This window comes from Gopherus flavomarginatus, chromosome 6 (assembly GCF_025201925.1).
Source record: "Gopherus flavomarginatus isolate rGopFla2 chromosome 6, rGopFla2.mat.asm, whole genome shotgun sequence".
In the NCBI taxonomy this organism is placed as follows: Eukaryota; Metazoa; Chordata; order Testudines; family Testudinidae; genus Gopherus; species Gopherus flavomarginatus.
This window is the reverse complement of record NC_066622.1, coordinates 91,201,103-91,213,565: the sequence shown is the minus strand read 5'-3', so window position 1 is coordinate 91,213,565 and position 12,463 is coordinate 91,201,103. Positions and strand designations below refer to the sequence as shown.

Genomic DNA, 12,463 nt, shown 5'->3' with positions numbered 1-12,463 from the left:
GTATTTCCATCAGCTGCTAGCAGCAGAGGGCTTACAAAACAAAACTGAGACCACCCGATTCTATCCAGTTGAGGGCAGTGGTGTATATGTTTTAGTGATTCCCCCATTTTGGAGAGAACCCTTATGTGGATGGGAGAGTTTTAGACCGCTTGCCCTTTTCCACATCTGTCACAACTGTTCAGTAAGGAAATTGTTTTAGCCCCAAATACCAAACTCAAGCTCAGACTGGCCACTGAAGAGATCTAGGGCAGACGTCAGTATTAGCATTGCTGGAAACAGAGCTCATTAATGAACACAGGTATGGGGCACATCCACCAGGAGGGCTTATATGCCTTCTATGGGCGATGAGCTTTGAGTTGGGCTCTTGTTGTTAGAGGTACCACAGCCCAATAGGCTTGAAGCATGACTGTGCCTGTAGGCAATATTAATGGAGGCAGACAGCCTACTTGGTTGTCTAAGGGACTGCAGGAACATGGGGCACTAGGTGATATACTGCTTTCCAGATAAAATCTGGAAATGAAATCATGTTGAAAGCGGAGACCTTCAGTCATATAATGGGCCTGATTCCCATCACAGGACATGTTTGCACAAATACTTAGATATTTGCATTTAGAGAAAATTACTTATTGAATAGCTGGAAAGCTTTAAATTATAGCTTATTAGAGTGAGTGTAAGAAAGCAAAGAAAACAATATATAACTATCAATATTTATTAAGCACTGAAGTGTGGTCGGAGCTGTACAATACAAAGAAGATCACATAAGTGGTGCCACAGGACCTTACAGTCTAAAAGAGACAGACAGGCAGGCATATAATACACAAGATGATCGGAGGAAGTTCCAAGTTCAAAACCGGTGCAAATTTTTGTTGTGGTGAAATTTTTGTAAATTAGATTTGTTGCTATGGAGAATCATCACTGGAATGCTTCACCCCATAAGTTTATTTTAAAGATGGATTTGAATATTACAGGATAATTGTGTCCTGATACTAGATAAATGCCAAGGCAAACTGGGTGACATTTATTCATGACAGTGCTCTTTTCCAGTGCTTTTATCCCTACTGCACTAAATGATTAATAAGGAAGATGGTGTCATTTTGGCTAGTAGACATTGGTTTAGCTGACATTTATTCACTGTTCCATTACTGAAAAGCCGCATTCTGACTCAGATAATTGATTTTAGCCATTCAGAAATGAGCTTTACATAAAAACAATTTTAAAAGATTTTCAATTAATTTATAATATACTAAAAATGTAATATACCTCATAAATTACAAAATGTATGAGTGAAACAATTTCTTAACTGAAGCTTCACTTTTTAAAAATAATTTTGCCAGTATGCAAGTGTTAGCTAATCAGGTGAATGGTTGGCTAACACTGAAAAATAAAACAACAAAGACAAAGGGAAATCCTGATTCCATTGAAGTTAATGGGAGTTTTGCCAGTGACTTCAGGGGAGCTAGGATTCAGCTCAGTCAATGAATGATAATATGCCTTGTTGCACTGTTACAGGTAAAATGTAGTTTCTCTAAAATGCTAATGACTGCTTCAAGAAGCAAACCTTTCATATGTTTTATTAAGCCCGTCAGAAGAAACATGGAAGAAATTGGGTAGTACCATCTGTAAACACAAACTGCCAGCTTCAAGCATAAAGGAAAAATACTGAACATTTTTTCCCTTTAATTTTGATTAATATTTATAAGCTAAAATTCAACCTTTTTTAGCAAAACAACTGATTGCCTCCTCTCATAAAATAAAAGCATAAAAGCTTTTCAATCTATTGTGAAATATATCCTCAATTAGTAGAGTCAAGCAGAAATAAGCAGATGAACCTGAACATTTGATTAAAGGCTAAATCTTGAGTCAATGCATTTTTGATAAATGTGTCCATGCACACGCATAAAAATTAAGATATATGTGACAAAGTTTATCAACACAATCACCTGTTGTTTCCTGAGTGCCTCAGAAGTCTTGCATGTCTAATTAAAAAGTTCCTGTACAATCAATATAATTATCTGTTGATAGCTACCATTAAAAATAATGGGCCTAGGTATACTAGAACTGTGGTTATCATGGAGTTACTGTACGTAATCTTTTCTGATTTGAGTACTAATTTTAAAGTGGAGTCATGCATTATCTAATTAAAATCCTGAAGATCATTATTATAAATACTGTACATGAAGATATTTTTAACTCAACAGATTTAACATTATAACCAGAAAACCACATTTTTTTAAGCCCATAACTCATTTTGGAGACCTATATCACCGTATCTAACTTCTATTCTTTAATCTGCTATTCTATATTGTTAGCACCTGAGCAATTTTGACAAAGTTGCTTTGAGCTTTATAAAACAGATGACACAGGGCATGCATTAAATAATTCTGCTTAATCAGTTCTATTCATATAAATTACTTACCTCATCGCCTAATACAAGTTCTTCCCTGGGTTTGTGGAAAAGATATTCATATAGTTTATAGTGTTGAAATAAACTGAAAAAAGAAAAGAAAATGCAGCTCCAGCACAACCACAAATCTTTGGAAAGGAAGTATTCTAAACACATTTGTTACCCTAGGAGTTATTCTCTAGGTCAAGGTGACAGATCCCTGATCACTAATAAGAAGAAACACTTCTTGAGCTCTAATTCTAGCTACAATATGTAAACCATTTCAGGTATTACAAGATTCATATCAGTTATAATAAACTCAATATGACACTTGAGATATCAGCCCTACCATTGTGAAATTGAATTTTGGGGCTTAATAGTCTGCTCTGAAAAATGACTCAAAAGTTAATTGTTACAAGGGCATAATTTGACCTGCAGGGTCTTTATTATTCGTGATGGTATGGGAGTAGAAATGAAGCCAACTGGACTTTCAGTTTGTGCAGAACACAAATTACTGCCCAGCATCTCAACCTCTCACTCCATTTCCAAGCCAGGAATGAAGAAGTTAGTAAAGATAGTCTCTTAAGGCTACCTTTCAATTGTTAGTACCTTAGTTTTCTCTCATTCAGGCTTCAGGCTAAGGCAATGGTATTGAGAGAGCATTTGTGCTGATGGATAGCCACCCTCCTGTCCACAGACAAGGGATGTACACCCAGACTCATCCTGTTGTATCACACCTGCAGCATTTGGTACCACTGATCACCAAACACTCCTGTCATGGCTCCAAGAAACTGCAGTTGTAAACAGAAACATCTTGAAATGTCTGGGTCTTTATTCACAGAAGGCACGTCACCTCCTAAACACTCACCTGCTGAGACCCACAGGGCTCAATCTTCTCTCCTATGTTATACAAGATATACATGTATAGTATAGTAAGTGTCTGAAAAAATACATTGATTTCAATAATACAGTACTCTTGACCAGATTGTTAAAGCCCCCCATCCCTCCAAAAAAAATCACCAGAAGCAATCCTATCTTTCAATATAGAAACAGCTGACAGAGATGAAAAGCAGTAATTCCTAGTGTTAACACCACAAAAATTTTATAAACATTTCTTAACAATATGGAAGAATTTAGAGTAACTAGTTTAGAAGGAAAAATGTTTAACCTTGCTTAAGTATTCTTTCACAGAATTCTAGAGAGCAGAGAATTCTTGTTCCTCTATACAGGCATGCAATAGTAAGGCATTGGAAATGCCAGAAACACAGTTAGCATTTAATCTGCAATATCAGCCACTGCAGGAATTGAGCAAGACAGCCATAAAAGCTGCCTCCCCAGGACCCACTCATGAGTCCAGGCATACGGGAAGGTCAGGAGTGGAGCCATAGCACTGAGGATCACAAGATTCTAAGCAGTGCTGCAGCCCAGAGAGCAGCCTCGGTCAGCTGCTGTAATTAGACAAGACCTCAGAGCAGTCCAAGTAATGCTGGTGGCCTCTCCAGACCTGGGAGCAGCCCAGAATCAGGGGGATACAGAAGTGGTTTTGCCTGTGCCTTTTGGATGATAATAATAATAAATAATAATAAGAAGAATAGTTTTCCAACAGACTTGCACAAATGCATTTGCAAAGCTTTCGAATTTATGTTTGTGTGTGTGCAAACAGTTTTGTGCATGTAAGTAGATGGGCAACTTTATGGTGGCTCCTTTGAAAGTTTGGCCACTTAACTGTATCTACTGAGCAGGCCCTACAAAACGTAACTGTAGAATATAACTATTTTAGCCACTCAGTTTAATTTCTTAACAAAACAAACTGGGATTACAAAACAGAAATATAAACAAGAAATTCAGCTATGTCAAACTACAAATTCTCTTCACCAGGCACAGATTACACGCACAACTAATTTGATCTACAGTAACTGCCATTCCATTTACAGTACATTTTGTCTGCAATACTTCAGTTCTGATTCCTGCCATGTTCTGGTAGTGAGATATATGCCTATGTTTACACAGGCCTCATAATTTATCTGGAACTAATTCAGAAAATTTTGACTTTCAGATGACTCTGACCTTCCCCACCTCCTTTGCCATTTTTGGTAACATTTTAGTGTGGATCATTTGTAAATGCCAAAACCAGAGGTGAAAGTAAGCGGGTACATCCCGGTACGCCATACTGGGGTAGATCGGCTTCCCCTGGCAGCAATTTAAAGGGCCTGGGGCTCCCAGCAGCAGCGGCTGGAGCCCTGGCCCCTTTAAATTGCTGCCAGAGTCCTGCTGCTGGAGCCCTGGGGAAGAGGCAGCAAGGCTCAAGCGGCGACTCAAAGGGCCCGGCGCACCTGCCATAGTTACCACCCCAGGCCCTTTAAATCATCCCCGGAGCCCTGGGGTAGCGGGGGCGGGGCTCCAGTGGCTATGTAAAGGGTCTGGGGCTCCGGCAGCCGCTACCTCCTCGGGCCCTTTAAATCGTCCCCGGAGCCTGCCAGAGCCCTGGGGATAGCAGCGGCAGGACTAGGGCAGCAATTTACAGGGCCCAGGGCTTGGCCATTGCTACTGCCCCAGGCCCTTTAACTTACCGCCAGAGCTCTGCCGCCGCTACCCCAGGGCTCTGGCAGCAGGGTTCCAGGGACAATTTAAAGGGCCCAGGAAGGTAGTGGCAGCCGGAGCCCCGGGCCCTTTAAATCACCGCCCGAGCCCCTGGCTGCCGCTGCTACCCCAGGGCTCCATCAGTGGGACTCTGCTGGCGATTTAAAGGGCCTGGGGCTCCCACTGCCGCTACCCTCCAGGGCCCTTTAAATCGCCACCTGAGCCCTGCTCCTGGAGCCCTGGGGTAGACGCGGCGGGACTCTGGCGGTGATTTAAAGGGCCAGGGGGTCCTGGCTACTGCTACTGCAGTGGAGTCCCGATCCCATTAAAGCTCCACCAGAGGCCGGGGCCCTGGGGTAGGGGCAGCAGCCAGGAGCCTCCTCCAATGGCAATTTAAAGTGCCCGGGGCTCTGCTGCGTCTGTAGCTGGTAGCTCAGGGGGGTGATTTAAAGGGCCCGGGGCTCCCAGCTGCTGCTACCACAGCCCCAGCCCTGGTCCCTTTAAATCCTGTTTTAAAGCACCTGGGGATTTAAAGGCCCCATCTCTTCCGGCAGAGACCACGCCTCTTCTGGATGAGGCCCTGCCCCCTCCTAAGGACTCCAGAGTACTAGTAAGTCCTTTAAGTTACTTTCACCCTGGCCAAAAGACATGTGACTAATAAATCAAATATCTTGTTTGTCTTATTAGCCATTAGTTTTAGACCTTTTTATTTTATGTATTTACTGAAAGTGCCCAGAAAGGAGCCAGAATGACAGTGCTGAACAATCAAATCCTCTCCTTATACCCACAAAATATTTAATGGTATATTATAGTGGATTGTCTCTTATGTATAATAAATAAAATGTCATAATCATTGATGATGATTTTGGAAGTTCTGAATTCATTTCTATTTTTAACCTAGCACCCATAATCCTATGTTGAGGACAAAAATTCTCTAAGAGATATAAATTTAATGTACTTGTCTTTGTTTCTGTTGTTACCAATGGTGATTTTTTGGGGGGGACCAATGCTACTAACAATTGCACACATGATTAATTTTACTCATGTAACTATTTAAAGGATAGGAGCTTTTATGATGTCATGTAAGCAGGTGAAGGTGATTAAGACTGACATATTTTCCTAGATCAACTGTTTCCTGAAAGAAACTGGCAAGAGATAAGCTGATGTGTATTTGCGAAGGGAAACAAAATGAAAAAGAGGATAACAGTCATCTTTCACCAAACCTGAAAGCTGCTGAACAGTTTGTGCCAATATAGCTAAGCATTCGTCCCTATTTCCTTTATACATCTCAGGGGTTCATAAATCAACTGTAAAAATTTGATCTGAATTGAAACATAACATATTCACTTTGAGGAAAAAGAGCTACAGATCTATAATTTAAAAATTAAACAAGTAAAAGAAAGATATGAAAATACATTAAGCAAAAATGTAACAAAAATTAGTTATTTTCGTGTTTGTATAATTTGAAAACAACTTCAAAGCTTAAATTTACCAATTTATTTTTTAAAAAATATGTAGCAACTGAAATAATGGTGTACTTTAGTGTATGTATATATATTTTGCCCACAAATTTGGGAAGGATTTTTAATATTCATGCACACCATTGATTAACAACCAGATTAGCTGTTAGCCGGATTAATATTCCACTGGTAAAGGTATAGGGCCTGATCCTACCCCCACTGAAGTTAAGATTTCAATGGAAGTAAGACTAGTTCTATGGTCTTGTAGGTCAAAACACTATGAACTACATGGACCTGATCAGTCTAAATACATAGTTATCCAAGAGCCATTGTGGTCTTTCAATTAAAGAACCTTTGTTCCATAAAAATGTATGAAAGTTTTAGAAGGAAAAAAAAGATAAAAAGTTAAGATGACATTCCTAAATACCAAGACATCTTTTATTTCAGGGCCAGATCATGACATTTTGATCTAGTCCAAAGCAAGGGGCAGTTCATTTTTGCACTTTGCCTGGAGTACTCTGGGAGTGAGATTTTCAGAATCCCCCACCTCATCTCCCCACTGCTCAAGACAGGGAGCGTGCTGCACAGGTGTATACCTAGTACGGTGTATGCTCCTCAGTGTGCTGGACGTATTATTCTCCACTGCTTCTCATCCCTTTTTTCCCACTTGCAAAAGCAGGGGATACAGTGGCTCTGTGGCGCATGCCACCTGTCATGTGCTGGAAACAAATGGTATGGTATATTGGGGTAAAGCGTGTCTTACGTCCCCTTACTCCCTTGCACTGGTATGCAGGATAAGCCACTATCTGGCCTTTCATTTGTTACATTTAAAAAATACATATTACTGCTTGTTTGCAGCCACATTTTTTCTTGTGCTTACAACAGCAGTAGTTTACAAGCTGGTGATAGACCTCTTTTGTACTGTTATACAGGCTGCCTAGGAAAAGCAACACACTAATGATTTTTAGAATAGCATTGTACATAAAATGCTACTGGATTTCCTAATCCATTCATGAGACCATCCCAACTTGGCTTTGAACATAGTCAAATAATTGTCATGTTTGCAGTGTTGTTATAGTTGTGCTGGTCCCAGGATACGGAGACACAGGATGGGTGAGGCAATATTTTGTACTGGACAAACTTCTGCTGGTGAGATAGAGAAGCTTTCAAGTTACACAGAGCTCTTCTTAAGGTTAAACAGATGAAAGTCACCTGAAGAAGAGCTCTTTGTAGCTTGAAGCTTGTCTTTCACCAACAGAAGTTGCTCCAATAAAATATATTACCTCACCCACCTTGTCTCTCAAATAACGTTCATGATTAGTATTTATTCATTATGGCCGTGAGCCAGTACAGTACTTAAGTAAGTACATAACTTTAATCACGTGAGTAATCCCACTGAAATCAATTGAACTACTCACTGGTTTGAAGTTACATACATGATCAAGTGCTTTGCTGGACTAAGGCCTAAAACTATTCCATTTATAACTGAATCATTAAGATAACACTATCCTTTCCCTCCCCTCTCCATTCCTCACCAAAAAAAAAAAAAAAAAAAAAAAAAAGGAATAACTTGCTGCTGTCCAGTTGAAGAACAGAGAATCTTCACCATCAAGACCATGAAATAGAATAGAGTGTTAGTTTAAACTTTGAAGTCGTTGGGTTGTATCATTTGAGGTCAGAGACTTGTTACTTAAGTAAATGGTTTTGGGTTGTTCGGGTTTTGTTTTGTTTTTGGGGGGGGTGTTAGTGTAATGTTCAGGAGTTTTTGGCAAAAGTTTGATCATGTTAAACTAAATAACCCTCTCTTTTTATTGGCAGATACTTTACAGTGCTGAACTATTAGAATAGGGGTTCTCAAACGGGGAGGTCAAGACCCCTCAGGGGGTCGCAAGGTTATTACATGGGGGGGTCGCAAGCTGTCAACCTCCACCCCAACCCCTCTTTGTCTCCAGCATTTATAAAATGGTGTTAAATATATTAAAAAGTGTTTTTAATTTATAAGGGGCGGTCGCACTCAGAGGATTGCTTTGTGAAAGACGTCACCAGTACAAAAGTTTGAGAACCCCTGTATTAGAATATAAACATAACTGATATTGGGAAAAAAGAATACCTGATCTTCAAGTAACTGATTACAGCCTTGGCTTGATCAACACTGAAGAAATCCAAGCCACCACTTTTTTCTGAATGAGACTCCCCTATTCCAGCCATTGCTCTCCCAAGCTCTTTTATGTTGTCTTCTAGCGTAATATGTTTGGCTGCAATTCAATCCAGAAGAACAAAAACTAAACATAGATGTGACAGATGTTTTCTTGGCACAGTACTGAGAGACTTTTTTAATGTCTGAATAGTTGCATGTGAAGCCATGTAGAATATTTTTTTTAAAAACTGGACAAATTTTATTGCTTATTTCCATTATTCTTATAAAGAACAGTAGTCTTAACATTCCTTCACAACACCATTGATGGTCACTTTGTCCTGTAGGGACAAAAGTAGATGACACACAAACTTCTTAGTTGATAGTTTATTTACTCAGATATTGTCACCATAATTACATGAACAGAGAATCAGGGACAGATTCTATTTCAGATGCATGGTTTGTATAGTTATGAATCTTTTTAAAAATATATCTGGTACTGCTCATGCAATTGTGATGCTGTCAACTGCAACATGAAGAAGAAATAGAAGAATCAGATGCCACTTGGGGTATTCAGTATTTTTCGAAAAATTTAATCCAGTCACACAGGATTGATTAAATTTGTAAATAAAATTTACCTTTTATTAGAATTAAAAGTTTTCATATCAAACTGGGGAGACAGGTTTTCAAAGGCATAAAGGACAGTCAAATAGCCAACTCTCATAAAAAGTCAATGGGAGTTGGGCACCTAACTCCCATTTGTGCTTTCAAAAAGTCTCTCTCTTAACCATTTAAGACAGGCCAAAATGTGAGGTTTTCATGGCTTCCATTTATGCTACTTCTTTCTCCTTGCTGTCAAAACTTAATGTGCATTTCCTAATGGGAATAAATGTTACAACAAGAAAGTCTTCGGTAGAGGAGTCAAGTTAAGTCTTTCCAATTGAAACATCAGGTAATGTTTGTTTGTTTTGGTTATAGTTGAAAAGAAAGAAATGCAATAATGTGAAAAAGCAAATCGTAGTCCACTAAACTCTGTGTAACAAGATATGACTATCCTGGATAAAGGCATATCTCTTTTCAGTTTGGATAGATATTAGTAAAAGATTAGATGCAATTCTCATGACAATGGAAAGGAGATTTGAAAGCAACGGTTGAAGATTAGGATAGCAAATGAAAACATGGGGCATTACATAATTTCTTTATGCTATTTTAAATTGTTGATGTTTGGTACAGGCTGCATATAGAAGACTAAGTTTCCTCAATGGAATTAGATAGATAAGCTATTTACTAATATGGGGCTACCTAGTTAATAAAGGATATGAGCATAGAAAAAAAGTGTTTCATATGACCTGCTCTCCAAAATAATCCTTGCCATGATCAGTTTTGGGGTCTAATTTTCTTCTCACTCATATCAGCATAAATTCAGAGCAACTCTGTTGAGGACACAGCTTTTGATGACTAAAACTGGTGTGACATTAGAATTAGGTGCTGAGTGTACTTTCTGAAAAAGTAGTCTGTAGACCTCTCTTGATATTAGGCTGTCCTCGGGAGCCAAAACATCTTACCGCGTTATAGGTGAAACCGCGTTATATTGAACTTGATTTGATCTGCCGGAGCGTGCAGCCCCGCACCCCCCCAGAGCACTGCTTTACTGTGTTATATCCGAATCCGTGTTATATCGGGTGGCATTATATCGAGGTAGAGGTGTATTTCCACAACGTTTTTTTTCTTAACTGAAGACATTACACTAAATTGCCATTACTCTCAGATTACAATTATACCTATCATATTGGGCACCATAGTACTAAAACTATGAAAGATACAGCTACCAAAACATCCGCTGTTCTGTCACCATATAAGGTACTTAACTAGACTGTTATTTTGTTTCTACCATTGACTTTGAAAAAGTCCTACCAACATGAAACTAAAATTCAAAAGGTTGTGACGATACCATTGTTTTTATAAACTAGATTGACAGAGGAAAATTTGCAAATGTTTCATAATTTCTTATAGCAGTCACTGAAACTTTGGTTTGATGAGAAAGAGGCTTTAACATTATTGTGTGTCATCACCAGGACTACTGTGGACTTGAAGCTTTTTAGCAGTTTACTTGTTCCTTTATGCTATCATGAATCCAGACTTCAAAGTGGATAAGTACACAACACTGGTGTAATGGCAGGTTTATTTACCATACTACTTTAATTCCCTATGGATCTACTCCTTTGGTTCTTTGTACAGGAAACAAATTAAAAAAAACAACTTACAAGATGCTTATGGTGTTTCAGAAATCAAAACCTTGTAAAGTTCACCTCCTGCGCCGAACACAGAGGTATCAGAGAATAGCCACGGTGGGAAAAGAGGAGAGTAATCTAGATACGCAAAATGGGGCGTGAACAGGGAGAAGCCAAAGGAAGTGGAAAGACTGAATGATAGAATTAGGAATGCCAACAAATGGGGAGTCCCCTAGAAGTAAAGCAAGAAAGAGTGAAGCTGTGGGGTTACAACAACAACATGAAGAAGGGACAGAAGTCACACCTGAAAGGGAACAGGAGGCCCTGAGCACTCCTGTGAGGTGCTGGGCACCATAAACTCCCACTGACTTCAGTAGCAGTTGAAGGTGCTTAGGGATCTGAAGGGATCAAATCTGGGCATCAAATACTGTCCATGGCCATATTTTCTACAGACTTCAATCTTCAAGCTAGATTGCAGTCTGAGACAAGCCCTACTTTGAATTAGCAATCTTCTAACTGAGGCACAACTAACAGGTCACCAATCCAAAGCAGTATTACTTATGCTGCCTCAGGTCCTGCTTCAGCATTGTATTTAAGCATGTACTTAACTTTATGCACTTGCATAAGTCCAACCACATGCAGCAAACCATTTTAGCACAAGATGAACATTAAAGACATGTCAAAGTGGTCACTGACTTAAATGGGAATTCAGCACATACTTAAACTTAAACCCACATGCCAATCTGCCTCCTCCGGCTTCTCATTCAGTCTTAGTGTTCACCTTTCCACTCACCTCTTTGCCCCGGTCTCTTTGTCCAATCAACCACAGTCCTCTCCTCCCACCTCCCTACACTGGTTCTCAGTCCCCGTCTCCTTGCACAGTGAGTCCCAGTCTTCTCCCTAGCTTCCAACCCCTGTTTCCTTGCTAACCAGTCTCAATCTCACCCTGCACCCCAACTTCTGGTTCTAGTCTCCCTACCCCTCCAATCAGGTTCCAGTTCTAGTCTTCCAATCCCAATCTCCTCTCTCAGGTCCAGGTCATGTTCCCATTGCATTTGAAAAGGCAGCTTTCTTCTCCATACTCATTCAAAGGGGGGACATGGAGGGTCACTGAGATAACAGGAAACAGACTCCCTTGTTCTCAGATGAGGCATAGCTCATAGCAGAACAGCAACTGCAGGGAAAGTCCTGCTCAGTCCCGGGATGGAACACGCCCAGTAGAGACAAAATCTTCAGTGAGTTAGCTGCTAAAATCTAAAAAAAAATCTCACTGAGTATGTGTAAATAGTGATTTTTTCCCCAAAAAGTTTATAACTTGGCCAAATTTGGGCAGATTTTCACAAGGACAGAGAAAGACACATCCCTGATATACAAGCCACCCTCCTCCTAATTTCAAGTCCCTGCTCCAAAGCATGACATGCTACATCGCTTAAAAGAGGAAAAAAAGGTCACCAGGATATTTTAGCATGAGCAAAACAATGTATTCTTCCACATCCTCATTGAAACAATTGAAGTATTTCCAAAAAAATTTGGCCTGAGGAAGACACCTGGCATGGAAAATTTCAGCCCAAATAGCTAAAGTTTAACAAAGTTTTAAGCAACTGAAAATAGGGTTTTATAATGGGAAATGTCAGGAAACCCTAACAACAGGCAGCACTACCAGTCCTTCCTATAG

At 39.8% G+C, this 12,463-nt stretch overlaps 1 protein-coding gene across 5 annotated transcripts in view; it reads right to left on the bottom strand.

The window, feature by feature from the left end:
* The window catches only part of CABCOCO1 (ciliary associated calcium binding coiled-coil 1), a 73,838-nt gene that overhangs the window by 43,857 nt on the left and 17,518 nt on the right, over nucleotides 1-12,463 (bottom strand). For all 5 annotated transcript variants that reach the window (XM_050958343.1, XM_050958339.1, XM_050958340.1 and 2 more), the window contains exons 4-5: nucleotides 8,534-8,678; nucleotides 2,417-2,489 (exon numbers count right to left, since the gene is read on the bottom strand). In XM_050958343.1, the coding sequence (XP_050814300.1) occupies nucleotides 2,417-2,489; nucleotides 8,534-8,678 (218 nt within the window). The remainder of the gene's footprint in view (nucleotides 1-2,416; nucleotides 2,490-8,533; nucleotides 8,679-12,463) is intronic.